Below are 18,486 nucleotides of genomic sequence, written 5' to 3'. Positions count from 1 at the left end.
TCAATTCATTCCCATATTTTGCAGCCAACCACAACCTGGTTGATCAGCAACACTTCCACACTTCACCTTAACCCTTCTCTTGACTTCTTCCTCTATTCGTGCTGCCACTAGCTCAGGCCTCAGCAGAACATCATTCACTCTAGCATTGTTTCTTTGATACCATATAGAATATGTAAAAGCATTGAACATGGCTACCCTTACCTTCCATTGGATGCTATCTTTCTGAGTAGCAAGCAGACCAGTCACTGTAGGAAATCCACCACCATACCATTTTGCTAAGCAAGACTGAACTTTGGTAGCATATACACAGGAAGTAAACAAATGCTCCACTGTTTCAGACTGTAGCTGATAGAGCAGGCACAGATCATCAGGACAGCATCCATATCTCATCAGCTTACTCTTCACATTCATACCCTCGTGCATTCTAAGCCAGGTAGTCATAGAATGCTTAGGAATGTTCCAGTTATTCCATACAATTGCAGGCCAATCAAGAGGAACAAGATCAGGAGCAAGCCAGTCATAACCACTCCTGATAGAATATCCTTTAGGACTCACAGTCCAACTGCCATTAGTATAACCAGTCTTAAGCTTGTCTTTTACTTTGCAGATATTTTTCCATACCCATGTAGCATCAGCAGGAGGAGTATAGCAAGACCAGTCCTTCTCCTTGATATATACATCACTCACCCATTTGATCCAAAGCCTATCTGCTTTACAATAAATCCAATCAACCAGTTTACCTACAGTGGCTATATTCCAGGTATCAGCTCTTCTAATCCCCAAACCACCTCCCTTCTTAGGTAAAGTTACCTTATCCCAGGCCACCATTGGAACTCTATGGTACTCAGAAGAGCCATCCCATAAGTAATTCCTACAGATTGCCATAATGTTGTTTATGACACTCTTGGGAATTATGAACATTTGAGCCCAATAATTGTGAAGAGTATTTAGTACAGCATTGATAAGGGTCACCCCTGCCAAAGATAGGATAACTTTTTGGCTCCCAATCCCCTTATCCTAGCTACCATTTTTTCAAGAAGAGCACTTTGCATTCAGATTTTGTAAGTCTTCCTGCCTTAATAGGCACTCCCAAATATCTAAATGGCATTGTTCCTTCCTTGAAACCAGTCACCATTTTTATCCCTTCCTTAATATCTTCAGCAACCCCATTAAAAAAGATTTCAGACTTAGCATTGTTCATTGCTAGCCCTGAAGCCTTAGAGAATGAAGAGAAAGCCCTCATAAGCAACCAGATAGACTGAGATTTTCCTTTACAAAATAGCAATAAATCATCTGCAAACATGAGGTGTGTAAGCTTTAGGTTCTTGCATAAAGGGTGATACTGAAATGGCCATCTATCAGTAGCAAATTTAATTAGCCTGGACAAGTACTCCATACAGATAGTGAAAAGAAGTGGTGAAATTGGATCTCCTTGTCTCAAGCCCCTCTGTCCCTTAAAGTATCCAAAATTACTCCCATTCAGAGATAAGGTAAAAGAGGTAGATCTAACACATTGCATCACCAACTGAATGAAGTGAGAGGGAAATTTAAGCCCTTGAAGCATTTGTTCTACAAAATCCCACTCAATTGTGTCATAAGCTTTCTGCAGATCTATCTTGAACAAGCATCTAGGAGTCACTGCTTTCCTAGCATATAGGTGGACAATATCTTGGCATATGAGAACATTCTCAATGATTGACCTGCCTTTAATAAAAGCTCCTTGGTTCTCATGAATAATATCAGGAAGAACAAGGGCTAAACTATACACAACACTTGGATATCACCTTATAGACCATGTTACAAACATGCTATTGGTCTAAAATGGCTTACGAGTGGTAGGTCTATCACACTTAGGAATGAGGGTAATATTAGTAGCATTAATCTGAGTAAGCATATTTCGAGGTGGTGAAGAACTCCATGATGGCACTACAAATATCATCCCCAACAATATCCCAGGAATCTCTAAAGAAGCCACTTGTATACCCATCAGGCCCAGGTGCTTTATCTTTAGGGATTGCAAACACCACCCCTTTGATTTCTTCTTTAGTAACAGGAGTTAATAAAGATGCTATATGACCCTCATTGCAGAAAGGACCTGTTTGCAGGATTTGATTGATATTAACTACACTAATTGTTGATAAAAAGAACATGCTCCTCTAATTAGCCTAATGGGGTATTTATAGTGAAAATTAGGGAGGATGCATTAGGGTTAACTAAGGGCTAAACTAGTAATTACACTTTTTAAGTTGAGCAAGGAGGACCCGGTATTTTCTGAGAGAAGGGCTTCTCTTTTCGTAGCTTGAAGAAGACAATCCGTCTTTGTGAAGAAATCCGGGCGGAATAAGGTCGGGACGGCCGGATTTGGCCGGTGGAATCCGAGCGGATTCTCGGGGAATCCGGTCGGATTGTTGAGGGGAATCCGAGCGGATTCTCGCACGGACGCTCGGATTGTGCGAGGGCCGGACGGGCGGATTGTTGACAATCCGCTCGGATTGTCGATCAAACATAGTAACTTCTTCTTTTCTTCCCTTTTCTTCATAAATTCCTTGGGGATTTCCTTGGGGACTCAAGGATCTTTCCTCAACATTGCTCTTCTACTATGATATGTACAAAGGCCTTCTATTCTTGTCTCTCCTTGATGCTTGGTCATTGAATTCGATCAATTTAGTCTTGTTTTGCCATGAAAATGCAAGATTCTTACTCCTTTCCTACCAAGGGATCAAAATCTCAAAGAATATGCAAAACAAAGAACTAAAGATAAGAAATGACCCAAATAAGCACTAAAAAGCATGGAAACAAGGCTAATTCGGGGGCTAAATATGCGCCAATTATGGTCACATCAAACATCAACAACTCCGGAAATTGCTCAATTATCAAACTATCCGGAGGTAATTTTCATTTCTAACTCCCATAGGGATACGTTTGCCAAGTATGCTAAGAAAGCCATTCTACCCACCAAATTCATATGTGAAGATGCCTTGAACAAATTGGGTGTCCTTGAACAAACAAAAGCCTTCTTTGAAGCCATGGGGTTGGGAAAATTGTTTACTACAAGAGAATTGACATACCCCTCCCTTACCTTGGAATTCTTAAGTTCATTGAAAGTGACTAAGGTAGAGACTAGAACATACATCGAGTTTCGCCTTGCCAATGTGAATAGGCGCATCACCTTTGATGTTTTGAGTAAAGCATTAGGCCTTAGTGATACACCATATTATCATAAGATGCCCGAAAAATATGACCCCGCTCCTCTTTGGGAGGCAATTTCCGGGAAGAAATTTGTGAGCTTTCATGCTTGTCGTGCTCTATTAGTCCACCATCCGGGCATTAGAGTGTGGCACAAGGTCATCGGGAATACTATAATAGCAAGAAAAGACACTAACCACTTTACAAAGCTCGATTGTGTTCTACTTGAGTCGGCCTTAAATGTCGGAAGGGAATTCACTAAGCCTTACAATCCTCTAAGGCTTTTGGTGGAAAGATGGCTCAATATTTATTGTGGAAAGGAAGGCACCGCTTTTATCGTAAATGGAGGTCTAGTTACTCTCTTAGCCAAGCACTTTGACGCAAATTTCAACAAGGATAACACCTACGTGGCGATCAAAGGGGGTCATCTCATTGACATGGATGCCACGATTAACAAGTATAAGTGGGTCAAGCATAATTCTCTTGACACCAACTATGGGTGGCTAACCAATGATGCTAGATCTTTCACTTTGCCTTCCAAGATTTGCCGCTTGAGTGCTCATAGAACAAACTACCTACTTCCACTCTCCAAGGAAGCCGAATACATCATCCGTCAATAAAGGGGCGAAATTGAAGAGCCCTCCACCTCCATTGTCACACCACCCTCCTCCTCCTTTGCCTAGTTGGGCGGATAGGGAAGTCTTCTTTCCAAGCACATCTAGGGGTGAAAGACCGGGTGAAGATGAGAATGTCGATGATGAGGGCGTTGATGATGAGGGCGTTGATGAAGAGGTAGATGAGGAAGAAGAGGCTAATGAAGATGATGAAGGAAGTGAGCAAGGAAGTGAAGAGGGGAGTGGAGATGAGTCCGCTTCTATGGAGGGAAATGATGACAATGATGATTTGATGGAGGACTAGCAAACTTTGGAGGCTCCTACCCTTTTGAGGTTTGTCTAATTCTTTCTTTGTTTTCTTTATTTTATCTTGATCATAGTTTGGAGAGTCCTAGCAACATAGAGGACTAACACCTAGACTCCATTGAGGTGTTCTTTTATTGTTCCCATTTGAAAAATCCAAAATGACAATATATAGTTTCATGCATTGCATCTTGTGTGCATGAACTACCCCATAATTTAAGACATTAGAAATAATTTCTATCTCGGTTTGGGGAAGTACATGCATACGCAACGTGAGGTAATCTAAATTACGCTCTCCGTCATAAACAAAACCCATGCATCATGTAGTGTAGATTAGTGTAGCTTGCATTTAGTATAGAATTCATGCATCATACTTGCATAATTTCCTATCATATTGGTCATTGAGGACAATGCCCATATTAGTGTGGGGATGGAAAATTCTAACTTAACTTTTATTCAAAAAATCCAAAAAATCAAAAATTTCGAAAAAATTGAAAAATTGAAAAACCAAAAACAAGTTCATTTCCTTTGTAGTGTAGTCTTGTAAATATTGTTGTATATATTGTGTTTGTTCTATCCTTGTTCACATTGATCGACTACGCCACATCCGAGACATAAGGATATTGAAGACCGCATGGTATGATCTTTCCAATCTCCTTTTTCCTCTTTATGTTAATGACTATGTGGCTTTATTTTAATTGATGCGGTATAAACAATGTGAATTTAGGACTTGCATTTAGATTACTTGGCATATTAGTTGGTAGAATCATATGCATTAGGATGTATATATGTTAGTTGCATCATGGCATGTAGTTTACATGTTAGAAAAATTTTGCGAAACCATCTACTTGGGAAGCTTGACAAGTGTATATAGGCCCTAGTAGATGCTTTTTCTTCTTAAGACTTTGTTTGTTAGAATACTTGTAAAACACCCTAGGATGTGTCATGCTAGTATCCTTTGACCCATGGATTAAGGCCTAGTCAAGAGTACCTTGTGGTGTGATAACTCCTTGGCTACCGTTTATTCCAAGGTGACTCTTGAAACCATGAAACCATCATCCATCCATGTTCTACAACACATTTTTGTCATCAAAGGGATTGGGCACAAAAAGAAATCGATTTGAGTTCAAGAAATGAAATGAAAAGGGAAAGAAAGTTTGCAAAAATGCATCAAATGAAAAGAGGAGCAAAAATAGACTCCTAAAGCTTCAAATATAAGGCACCCTCACTACATATGGGGTGACTTTGAAAATGTTCAAAAAGAAATGAAAAGAAAATGCAAAAAGTTGTCAAGTGTTGAATTGCCAAAAATCAAAAGAAATGGCAAAAAGAAAGTGTTCTCAAATGTTATATGCCACAAGAAATTGGGGGGAAAAACAAACAACAAAGCAAACTCCCAAATGAAACTCAAATATCTATTGATCCCTTTATCCATCGTATCCATTTTTGTGCATGGTAGAGAGGGGATGACCCTTCTTCTTGTCTAGGCAAGAGGGGGAATTCCGCGATCCTCCAGTGTTTCTAACACCATAGGGAGTCTACTCTTGACAAAAGCATTTAACGATTGAGGACAAAGGTACCCTAGCTTGACACAACTTGGAGGTGATTTATTGGTATCCTTCTAGGCTTAGTAGTTTGAAGAAATTGCATCTATGAAGGAGTGTGTACCCTTGAATTGCTTCCCTTGTAGATAATTTCCGCCACTTAGATGAGGAAAGTGGCTATTCTTTTGTAGATGCATCCATTACTTGATTTTATGTGCTTTAATGCTTGGATGTGTCGCCATTTTGGCAAGACCCACCTTACCTTGCAAGAAGGTATCCTACCTCATAGTTGTCTTGTTGTGAGTTGAAGGGGCGGAGTGAGATCCGCTAATTGTCTCATATCGGCTATGCTATTAGGTTAGTTTAAATAACGGTCCTGGTGTTTGTCACCTTTTTACTCGGGACGAGCAAAGGTTTGGTTTGGGTGTTGGGAAATGTGTCCTCAACAATAGTGCGATCACATGATTTAAAAATCATTATTAAATCTCATTTTATGAATACAATTGGGAAGTAATATTGTTACTGTCAACTGGTCAACATATATCGGTAATGATTGGTCGACTAGAGTTTGACATTATCGTCGTGTGACGGTGGTGATCGATTGACCCCTAGGTCATACCTATAGGGCAATACTCTTAATTGATTATTTAATTAATCGTATAGTGTTACGAGTTAATTAAATTACTTGAAAAATTGACGGACGATTTTGGAAGTAAAATTTACGTATCATATTGAAATGAGATTAAATGAGATACGGTCTGAGTAATCAAATTGTTTCGTTACTCGGATGAAATTATTGTTTAAAGAAACAATCAAAGTTGAATGAATTTTTATAAATACGATTTATAAATTGGTAAAAAATTTGGCACAAGTAATTATGAAATTACTAAGTCGATTTTTGTATGTGACGTATTTTTATTAATACGTTGATTTTTAATATGTTAAAAATACATAACAAATTTATGTGACATGTGACATGTGACATATTGACAATTGACAAAAATAATATGGATCCCATATTATCATATGTCTTAGAAAATGGGAGGAGGTTTAAACAAATATTGTGTTTGTTTAATTAGTGGTGAACATAATGATGATTAACCTAATTCTAGCCATGCACCCTACACTTTCTTGTGAAGAAAAAATTGTGCATGCATTGGCCTTAACCTCTCCTCCTACCCGGTTCTACCTAGAGAAGAACAAGGAGTTCTTTTGCTTATTTTAATTATTATCCACAATATGTATTGTAGTGTAATAATTTTATTCATTCACTTTTGATAAAATAATTTTTAGAGAGATAAAAATTACCTTCCTTCTCACTTCCTCTCCTACCCGGTTTTAGGAGTAAAAACCAAACATTTTTGGTTCAATTTTTCACTAAGATTAATATTATACTAGATCAAATAATATTAATTAGATTAAAAGAAAGCCTTGGGTATAAAGCTTAGGGAGAGATCTTATACTTAGATCTTTGTTCTTCCATTTGGAAAGCTCAAGAACAAAAGAGAAGGAGATCTCTTTTGTGCCCATAAAACCGAATCATACAATGTAAGGATGATTTCTTCTCTTTTATATTATTTGTTTGCATGCATAAAATCCGTATTTAATTTTATGACAAATTAATTTTGACATATATGAGTATGTTATAATGTATATAGATCTACATTTCCTTCAATCGGTATCATGAGCCACGGTTGTTTGCATGCAAATTGGTTAAAAGTTTTTCCGAGTTATATGAATAACAAAATAAAACTTGTAAAATTTGTGTTATTATGATATATCACGAAATAATTACATGCATGTTAATATTTCTGGTCCTAAAGTGTTTTAGGATATTTTGGTTAATTTTTCGGATTTTTATTGTTCATAATTACAATAATGGCATTTAAATGTGATTTTATGAGTAAAAATGTCATTTTTGGTCTAAAAATAGCTATACTTCGAATTTTCACTTGGTTTTTGGATATGTTGTGATACATATTATTTTGAGATAACCTGTAAATTTTCATAATTTTTGCACTTGTTATGCTCGAAAAATGAATTTTTTATTATTAAATTCGGATTTAAAGTGGAAAATAGGTTAATATGAGTTAAATTTCGAATCTGGTCATAGAAAATTTATATGTTGTCACATGCAATTTTACAAGATGTGTGTAAAATAATTGGCTATAAAGAAGTCTTTTAGCATGATTTATGAATTTTTGAAGAAAAATGGCATAAATAGTGACATTATTAATGAAAAATTAATAAAATATATTCTATGACTTAGGAAAAACGTCTAATGTTGCATTTTATTATATTTTTCAGATCTAAAATTGAAAAGTTAATGAATATAATTTTTCATCATATTTTATGATTATTTTAGTAAATATCGATAAACCGCAACATTGTTTTTCCGGAAAATTTTCGAAATTTTTAACCTAAGATTTTGAACATTATGAGTGTCATGGTATTTTTCCAGAATGTTCATGAATTTAAATTTCAAATTTTGAATTTATTTGAAGTTTTGTGATTTATTTGAAGTTTAATAGCTTATTTTTGTAATTTTTGGACTAATTTATGAACAATTTTAGTAATTTAAGTTAATTATGGTCAATTTATTAGTGAAGACTATATTTTGAGTCCTAAGAGGTTAGGGTAATTAACTTATGCATAAATATGAGTTTATGTATTTTTGTGATTATAAAATGTTGAAATCACGCAAATCCGTAAAAACCGAGTAATATACGATATTGGCTAATTAAAAGGCGATTTAGCATAAAAATTGAGCATGTTCATACATATTATAATGCTGCATTTTTATTATGATTGTCATAATTTTAATTTATGTAATTTTGAATTATGTAATTTTACTTAGTATGGCCTTAGATTTTAATTGGTATTTCCCGAAATGTATGGGAGTATCGATTCGGTTGTAATTTTTATTGTGATCTCGTATCACCGTTTTGTAATTTAATAGATTTATTTTATTTTAAGTTACAAATGTATAATAGGAATTATGTAATTTATTATGTAATTTTATTCATTCCGGAGTTCCTAAAGACGGATTTCTTCAAGAATGGCGATACATAAAGACGGTGTTACATCGAGATGCGTGCCACAACCGAAGTTCAAGGGACCAATGGAGTTGGTTTCCGAATTTGTAATAGTTAAAAAGTTTTTCTATTTTAGGATAGGCCATACTAGGATTTATTTATTCTTTTATGCTTGCATTTTATTTTATGTCACATGCATTGCTAAATCGCCATAACTAAACATGCATTGTCTTATCGAGTTTATCGACCGTGTCAATTAGAATTATCGTAGTTCACCGCTTTAGTTCACTTAAAACGTGATAGATAATAAATTGACATGACCTCTCGCTAAAACAATTAATTGAGACATAGCCTTACCAAATAGTAGAAACCATGAAAACCTATTTCGCGAGGGAGTGCACTCGGCTACCCCGGGGTACAAACCTTGTTACGTAGGGGAAGTGGGTGATAAATGTTAATCCACCGAATTCATGTTGATGAGGGTTTCATCGGCTACCCCGTGCCTAAGTTAATGTGGGTTTGGATAATGGACACATTTATTCGAAATTTGGATTGAACTCAACAAAAGTAATTGATAAGGGTTTCATCGGCTACCCCGTGCCCTTGTTGATGTGTTTTGGGCTATAGATAAATATTAGAGTAATTTTATCGACCGAGAGTTCTAAAAGTAGAATCGATTAAAGAGTTAATCCACCGAGTTATATTGATAAGGGTTTCATCGGCTACCCCGTGCCCAAGTTAATATGAATTTGGATCTTGGAATCATTTATCATAGTTGGGTAGAGGTCACTATGTAAATGCAATACTTGTTTACAAGTATTAATATAACGATGAATGTTTTGTTTTTCCACTATTCCATTATCATATTGTTCTATTTCTTTACCACAATTCATATACGATATCATTTCGTTTTTGATTCAAATCTCCATTAAAATATCGTAACTAAAGACAAATATGAGTTTGCTTCTAAAACCTCAAATGGACCATTGTTAAGGATCTCTTGTAAAGAGTATAGATAAAGGTTATTCATTATCAAACAGGTTTTTGATTCTTGACTAACACATCTACTTACAATGGATTGTTATGTTTCATATACTTAATTGAATTAAGTACCTTGAAATAATAAATTGTTTTGGTAATTAGTTTTGTCAAGAATTCGTAATTGACCAAAATAACGCAACCACTTCAATGAAAGTTTTTAAGACTAAAACGAACAAATGAAGAGTAATCTTCATGAATTCAATTTTGCTTCTCAAAGCAAAGACTCATTGAAATAAGTGGGAGCATTCTCTTAAACCGTTAAGATAAGGACGAGGTTCAAGAAGTAAAGATTATAATGGAATTGATACAAGGTAATGTTAAAGGTAAAGTTGTTGAGAATGACGATACTAAACCTATCAATCCCAACCGATAAAGTTTCCATTGTCTTAAATGTTGGACACGAGAAAGCAAACTACCCCAAATTATTGAAGAATCAGCAAGTTAGTTGTGGGACATCTAATGGGACCTTCTTCTTTAAAAGTGTTTATTTGATTAAACATAAATTTTGCTAGTGCCACTTCGTCAATATTAGAAACCAGTGGAGGTTTTCATCATTGTATTCGACACATAAGATGATTAGAATATGACGACTAGCAACAATAATGTTGAGAGATAGAGTCATTGTGTACTAAATCTAGTTTTTGGGTTTTGAGTTATACTTAATTGTGACTATTAAGTACATAAACTCTAAATGAGAATATAAACTTGTTAAGATACAAAAGAGGTTTCACTTTTGTGATCCTATACACCAGGAATTGATGTATGGCTAGCCCATTATCAAGGTGATTATATTCTAAACCAAACTAGAATGATATATCATGAAGATGATGCAAGACTCAAAATTGGTAACCCAAGATTAAATCTTAAAATTTTTGGAATGATGAACCAAAGAGTTATCGAGTACTCTTGAAACCATTAGATTGTTAATGGTATATGCGTATCTTGTATTCAAAGCAAGATATCTCGTGCCTTTTGGTTGAAAAGGAGATCGAGGTTGTAAATTATTGATCCAAAATAGGTTGATCATTTTCTTTACCAACGATTTAAGTTTACGCTAATGTGTTCACTTAATTAGGTAAATAGAGAAATCTTTGAAGAAGTTCAAGAGTTCAAGGAATCACGATTTAGTCGTGATGGGATGATCAAAGTGAAGACTTTGATATAAGCCAAATGAATTGTGATATAGTATCACAAATTAATCTCTCTTAACACGCATTATGGGATAATGTATGATTGGATAAGAATTCAAACGCTATTTGATAAGGTTTGGACTTCGATCAAGTTACTTTGAGTTACTTGATCCTTTTGGGGATTTTATCATTTTGTCTAAGATTATTTTTCCACTAAATCGAATCATATGTGATATGAAATGGTAAGGCTACCATGTTTGTAAGTTTTCACAAGAAACAAATGCTCATTTTTTCCCTCTTAAATTATCACGAGTATGACGGGTTTGCGGCTCGTGAAGCTGTCTTTCTAAAATACAAGTTTATTTTTAGAAGACAGAGTGGGAGAAATTATTCAAGAGCCACAAAGAATGCCACAGAGAATGTTATGTCGCAAGAAACTGGTCTTTCTTGGCTACATGAGACGTTTTGTGTAAGACATTGTTTCTTTAAAACCTAGGAGGTTAAAATTCGTCACTTGTCAAAAATGATGAATTCATGCTACTTTTAAGAAAGTAAAGAGCTTATAACTTACAAAGAAATTGTTTGATTCAAGTTGATTACTTCTGGAAAGTAATGAACATATGACTTACATAAGAGTGTTTAAGTCACAACTCAATACAAGGCTTAGAGCCATGAAAATCCGAAATAAAAGGCTTGATTAGTTGCAAAGGGTTTTGCACAAATAAAGAGAGATTTCAAGGTTGATTGGTTGCAAAGGGTTTTTACACCAATTGAAATGCTTAAGTCTATTTGGATCTTCTTAGGGATTGTGTTTCATTATTATGAAATACATAGCGAGTGAATCTAAAACCTACTTCTTCAATCAGAAGGAATGTATTCAATACATGTCTTGAGTTTTATAGATTCTTGCAATCCTAAGATAATGTGAAACTTAAGAGAGAATCTTAAGTAGGACATCAATGAGTTGGAATCAACATTTCGATCATGTGATAAAACATTTCTCGATAAGTCGAGAAGTTGTGTTTATACATGAAGTTTAGTGGGAGTTACGGAATTTTTAATTAGTCCGATATGTGGATGACATATTGATCATTGAGAATGATTTAAGACTTTTGGAGTATTAAAATACATCTTGAATATCCGGATTTATGAAGATAAATCCACATGATATTAGCGTCAATAAGAAGTCTTATGTTGATAAGATTCATGACTAGTTCAATTAAATTGAACATATTTGATTGATTCCATTTGCTTCCGCTGCCGGATCAATTAAATGAGTAATGATGTATAACACTTCATATGCTTTGAGTATGATGAATTGTTTTCAAAATCGAATTTAAGTAATCCATGCCAAGTAAGCCATATAGATTACCCTTAAGTGCTTGCAGAAGCATTAAGGCTATGATGCAAAGTGTTTATGATGCAATATTGTGTAAGGGTGTTACACAAGTGACAATTGACAATTGAGATTGCGCATGGTTTCCGACAAAACCATAATCAAAACACATTAGGATGGTTAAGATACCATTGTGGCAATGTTAATTAAGAAGTAGATTTTCTAGAATCGTTCTAGGCAATAAAGAACAATGAGAGATATTTATAACGGAAATTGAGTACACTTGCAATCATGAGATGTGCAAGAAGGATGAGTCCCGCACACTGTGAAATCAGTGGGAGCTATTCTTAGGCTAAGAGGGCCTATGTCTTGATTGGATCTCGACACGTACTCAGAAAGTTTTGTAATGCAAATGTATACATTACAAAGGAAAACGAGTATGTAGTGAGGTTGAGTAAGGTACAAGAAATTGATAAAACCTACTAACCAAAGCCTTCTCAAAGGCTAAACATGATGAGTCATGTCATTTCAATTGAATTGAAATGAACAACTACGTACAAGATCAAATTAGATTATAGAATATGAAATAGTAATCAAGCATTGACTATTCATATGTGATAATCGCATTTGTCGTTCGAGTTTTATTTTTTAAAAACTCTTTTATTATACTTTGTTACATCCAAACGGGTTGTAGTGACAATTGAACCCCGTTAAAGTGAACACGGATTAACATTGTATTCGCCCATAGTCACTTGTATGAGGTGACGTCTCGAAGTGACTAGAGTGTGATGCGATTGATGGCAAGTTCAAGTGCCATACAGTCATGTGAGATGACTAGTCGATCACATAGGCAAATGTTAGGAACACCTTGTCGGGCCAAATGACCGCTTATAGAGTTCTGGCAAATTTATATAGCCTGGTCGTGGCGAGAGCTACTATAGTATTCTAATGAGTCGATTCTTTTGACTAAAGACCATTCACCTAAGATGGCACAGTTTCAGATTAACTTTGATTTGTGTTACTACGACCTTCGTAAATGGGGTCAAATGGGCATATTTTGGGTTATGATGGCTGTGGCTAGTCGAAGGGAATGAGTGCGATAGGAATTGTCCATCCCCTTGTCAGGGTTAAAACAATATCTCAGGGCCACTCGAGGAGTAATGAACTGGAAATGCGTGGCCACGCTCGGAAGGTATCCAGAGTGGATAAATCCGGTCAATCAGTTATTCTCCAGATCGAGGAAACCATTCTTGATATGATCACTTGCAAGTACGACCTGAAAGACACCTTGCATTGAGTGGGAGATAGTAATAGGACAAGAGAATTGGTGACGCACACTTGTCGAGGACAAGTGGGAGATTGTTGGGAAATGTGTCCTCAACAATAGTGCGATCACATGATTTAAAAATCATTATTAAATCTCATTTTATGAATACAATTGGGAAGTAATATTGTTACTGTCAACTGGTCAACATATATCGGTAATGATTGGCTGACTAGAGTTTGACATTACTGTCGTGTGACGGTGGTGATCAGTTGACCCCCTAGGTCATACCTATAGGGCAATACTCTTAATTGATTATTTAATTAATCGTATAGTGTTACGAGTTAATTAAATTACTTGAAAAATTGACGGACGATTTTGGAAGTAAAATTTACGTATCATATTGAAATGAGATTAAATGAGATACGGTCTGAGTAATCAAATTGTTTCGTTACTCGGATGAAATTATTGTTTAAAGAAACAATCAAAGTTGAATGAATTTTTATAAATACGATTTATAAATTGGTAAAAAATTTGGCACAAGTAATTATGAAATTACTAAGTCGATTTTTGTATGTGACGTATTTTTATTAATACGTTGATTTTTAATATGTTAAAAATACATAACAAATTTATGTGACATGTGACATGTGACATATTGACAATTGACAAAAATAATATGGATCCCATATTATCATATGTGCCGAAAATGGGAGGAGGTTTAAACAAATATTGTGTTTGTTTAATTAGTGGTGAACATAATGATGATTAACCTAATTCTAGCCATGCACCCTACACTTTCTTGTGAAGAACAAATTGTGCATGCATTGGCCTTAACCTCTCCTCCTACCCGGTTCTACCTAGAGAAGAACAAGGAGTTCTTTTGCTTATTTTAATTATTATCCACAATATGTATTGTAGTGTAATAATTTTATTCATTCACTTTTGATAAAATAATTTTTAGAGAGATAAAAATTACCTTCCTTCTCACTTCCTCTCCTACCCGGTTTTAGGAGTAAAAACCAAACATTTTTGGTTCAATTTTTCACTAAGATTAATATTATACTAGATCAAATAATATTAATTAGATTAAAAGAAAGCCTTGGGTATAAAGCTTAGGGAGAGATCTTATACTTAGATCTTTGTTCTTCCATTTGGAAAGCTCAAGAACAAAAGAGAAGGAGATCTCTTTTGTGCCCATAAAACCGAATCATACAATGTAAGGATGATTTCTTCTCTTTTATATTATTTGTTTGCATGCATAAAATCCGATTTTAATTTTATGACAAATTAATTTTGACATATATGAGTATGTTATAATGTATATAGATCTACATTTCCTTCATTGGGGATATTTGATGTGACCATAATTTGAGAGTATTTAGCCCCCGAATTAGCCTTGTTCCCATGCTTTTTAGTGCATATTTGGGTCATTTATTGTCTTTAGTCCTTTGTTTTGCATATTCTTTGAGGTTTTGATCCCTTGGTAGGAAAGGAGTGCAAACCTTGCATTTTCATGGCAAAATAGAGCTAAATTGATTGAATTCAATGACCAAGCATCAAAGAGAAGACAAGACTAGAAGGCCTTTGTACATATTATAGTAGATGGGCAATGATGAGAAAAGATCCTTGCATCCCCGAGGAAATCGTCAAGGATTTTATGAAGAGAAAGGAAAAAAAGAAGAAAGGAAGAAGCTGACAGAGAATCCGAGCGGATTGCCCACAATCCGCCCGTCCAAGACATGCAATTCGAGCGTCTTCCTCAGCTGGACGCTCGTCCAGAACCACCACAATCCGCCCGTCCACCCCAAGAATCCGCTCGTCCACAAGACCCACAATCCGCCCATCCCGTGCCCTGGACGCTCGGATTGTGTGACAGCTAATCCGTCTTCTACTTGTTCAATGAAGGATGCGCATATTTTTCAAAAACCGGCGAAAAGGAGACCGGAGTCTCTCTTGAGACCGGTGATTCCTTAAGGACTTAATCGTCATTTAAGCCCTTAGTAAACCCTAATTTATGTACTTAATCCCCACTATAAATACCCCATTAGTCTAATTAGGTTATCATGTTCTTCTTAGCAATCTCTAGTGTAGTTTATATCAATCTAATCTCTCTTTAATCTTGTAATCAACTTTTAATCAAGTCTTAATACAAATCTCATTTCCTTAATCTCTCTTTTGTTCATCTTTCATTTTGGGTAATTGAAGATTATTTGGGTTATTATTGGGAGATTGACAACCTTCCAATCAATCATCAAGTACTTCTTTTATTCTTTGCTTTATTATTGGAATCATTAGTAGGTATAATTCTCTTAATCCCGTTTTAATTATTGTTAATCATCTTCATTTATTCATCATGTTTTACTTTGTTGGTATGATTGACAACCTTGCTAGCATGTTCAACATGATAATGAGTGAGTAGTTTCCTTAGCTAGGGTTAATGGGTAATTAGGGGAAACCAACATGGGGGATGATTCATGCTTAAATTAATATGTTTTCATAGTTTATTTGCTTGCTTGTTGTGATCTCAACTTATGCACATGTTATGTTTGATGAAATGCGAGCCTATGAATCCTTGCATTTTTTACTCATCACCTATCTTTTCAATGAGACTTGTAAGACATAAACCAACTCGAGTCTCATTAGACCATGCATATAGCTGAGTAGGGAAGATTAAGTCGACTTGTAGGTGTTGTACAATCTAATCGATTCGGCTCCGGGACCCAAACGTTCCTAGGATTGTAAGATATAAACCAACTCGATCCATCACAACAATAATTGCTTGCTTATGATTTGAGAACATGTTTGTATGATCAATTCCCATGAATCCCCTATGACCCCATGAGACCCTAGTGCCTTTTATCAATTGTTTACATCCCTTTTTAATCATCTTGCTTGTTTACTTTCATTGCTATTTAGTTTATGATCTTCTACTTCAAACCCCAAATTGTGACACCCCTAGACACCACTAGTTGCAATTGAAAATATCATCTCAATTCCCGTCCCTTGGGATCCGACCTTTACTTGCCTCTTTACTAATTGTAGAGTTGTTTGTGGAGTTATAAATTGTGTTTTGGTCTAGGTGCTCCTAATGACAAGTACCGAAAACTAAACCCTCACAAGAGGTACCGACCAGTAAGTGAGAGGTTTTGGGCAATCTCCCGTTTGCGGGAAGCTTCATGTATAAGTCCGTGTTCACCCTACATGAGTACCCCTTTTTGTTCTTATCCATAACCGAAAACATGCCTTTCATGTAGGCAATGTCGAAGTATGGCACCTCTGTACTCATGGGTCTATCAATTGCCCCTGGTTCATAACCCAAGAGGTTCTTGGCTAGTCTAGTCACTAGGGCGCCACAATCAAATGAGCACTTGTCAGACTTGGTCATCCTTTCAAATGCTAAGCATACCATAGACACGGGACTAAAGTAAAAACGCCTCTCGTAGTATGGATTGAGGTAGGAGCTTAGAAGTATTACTTCCAAGGAATTAAGTTTACTAGGGTCCTTTCTCCCGTAAAGGAGGTTGGTCAATAGGCGAACGAAAATTTTCAAAACGGGGTGTTCCACATCATTTATTTTCATGGCACTAACGTCGGTATTATGGTTACCCGTGTAAAGGTTGATGTATTTTGTGGCTTTCATTTCCTTCCTCACCTTGTCAAGAGTAAGGGTGGTCCTTTTTCTACACCTAGCCGCTCCGCAAAGACATCACTAGATAGGCGAAAGGAGGTGTTCTTGAGTCGAAAGCTCACGGTGTGGTCTTTTGGATTGTAGAGGAAGGAGCTCGAAAATTCTAAGGTGAGGGTGTGGTAGCTTATTTCCGCTAAGTTATACAATCCCTCCATTCTAAGTACGCTAAAGATGTCATACACTTGCACCTCTATCCCCAAGGCTTCTAAGGCACTCTCTGACACACACCTAGTGGCGTTTATATGTCTCTCGGTGAGGGCTAAGAAGGTATTCCTATGGGGTTCACTTTCAAATTCTAACCCCGGGTATCCTGGATGGGTAAAGGCGGGTGGTGCCGCCGGTTCGGGTTGGGGTTGACGGTTGTTTCTTCCACGGGTGCTCCTCGTGACATGCTACAAGAGAAATCACACAGAAGACATAGAGGGGAAGATGAGACTTTTGATTAACTTTGAAAGTGGATGAAATTCTCCCCCAATTCCCAAACGTAATACTTGACCAAGTAGTGAGCATCAAAATGAAGTTTTTGACATAGTGAGTGTTAAATTTTGAGAAATTCATTTACATTTTTAAAATGAAACTTTCTTGATTTACCTCATAGTATAATAATAATAACAATCAAATTCTTAACTTATCAACACTTCTCAAACCATTTTCAAGGAAAAATCGAAGTTGTTCATGGATACTTAGGAAGTTTTCAAAAGTTTCACCCGATTTTCAAGATGGAAGAATTTCAGTTTTGAGACCACAGACCGTATTACCCATTAGAATGGTAGTCTCATAAGGCAATTAAACCAACTTTTACTCAAGGAAATTAAAAATTTGGGCATGACTCGTCTAAAATTAGAAAATTTAAGACGGAGTTTTAAGCCGAAATTTTCACATATCTAAACAAAATCCATCCATAACAACAAAGGTTAAGCCTTTGTTGTCCAATTAGACACAACCACAAACATCAAAATCCACATATAAGATTATCAAAATCTCGTTTTCCTTGATGATGGTCGAAATTTTTGACACAAAATTTGATTTTTTTTGTAGCAACAATAATGTAGAAAGCGTTTTGTTACTATTAATTAAATAAAAGCATGAAATTAATTGACAAACTTCAAGCACATTAGTGTAGATCTAACAAATTCAATATGAAGAAATAAAAAGAAGAATGGTCTACTTACATTGTTAATTAGGAGAGATTTGAGACGGAAATTTTGAGTGGAAAACTTAGCCCAAGTGACAAATCACAAAAATAGAGTTTTGGAATTATTTTTAGAGAGATTTTGGTGTTGTTTGAATAAGGTGAAAATGACATATGAAGAAGATAAGGAATGCAGAAAGGGGAATCAAA

General features: G+C 35.7%; 1 protein-coding gene across 1 annotated transcript; it reads right to left on the bottom strand.

The window, feature by feature from the left end:
• LOC141655615 (uncharacterized) lies at positions 1-16,841 on the bottom strand. The gene is made up of 4 exons (XM_074462687.1): positions 16,700-16,841; positions 1,984-2,095; positions 1,026-1,760; positions 1-871 (listed from the first exon to the last, which is right to left on the bottom strand). The coding sequence occupies exons 1-4, from the start codon at positions 16,839-16,841 to the stop codon at positions 1-3; spliced, it is 1,860 nt and encodes a 619-aa protein (XP_074318788.1).
• Positions 16,842-18,486: the final 1,645 nt, after the last annotated feature.

The sequence above is a fragment of the Silene latifolia genome, chromosome 1 (assembly GCF_048544455.1).
Source record: "Silene latifolia isolate original U9 population chromosome 1, ASM4854445v1, whole genome shotgun sequence".
In the NCBI taxonomy this organism is placed as follows: Eukaryota; Viridiplantae; Streptophyta; class Magnoliopsida; order Caryophyllales; family Caryophyllaceae; genus Silene; species Silene latifolia.
The sequence above is the reverse complement of the archived record's forward strand: the minus strand, read 5'-3'. Positions and strand labels throughout refer to the sequence as shown.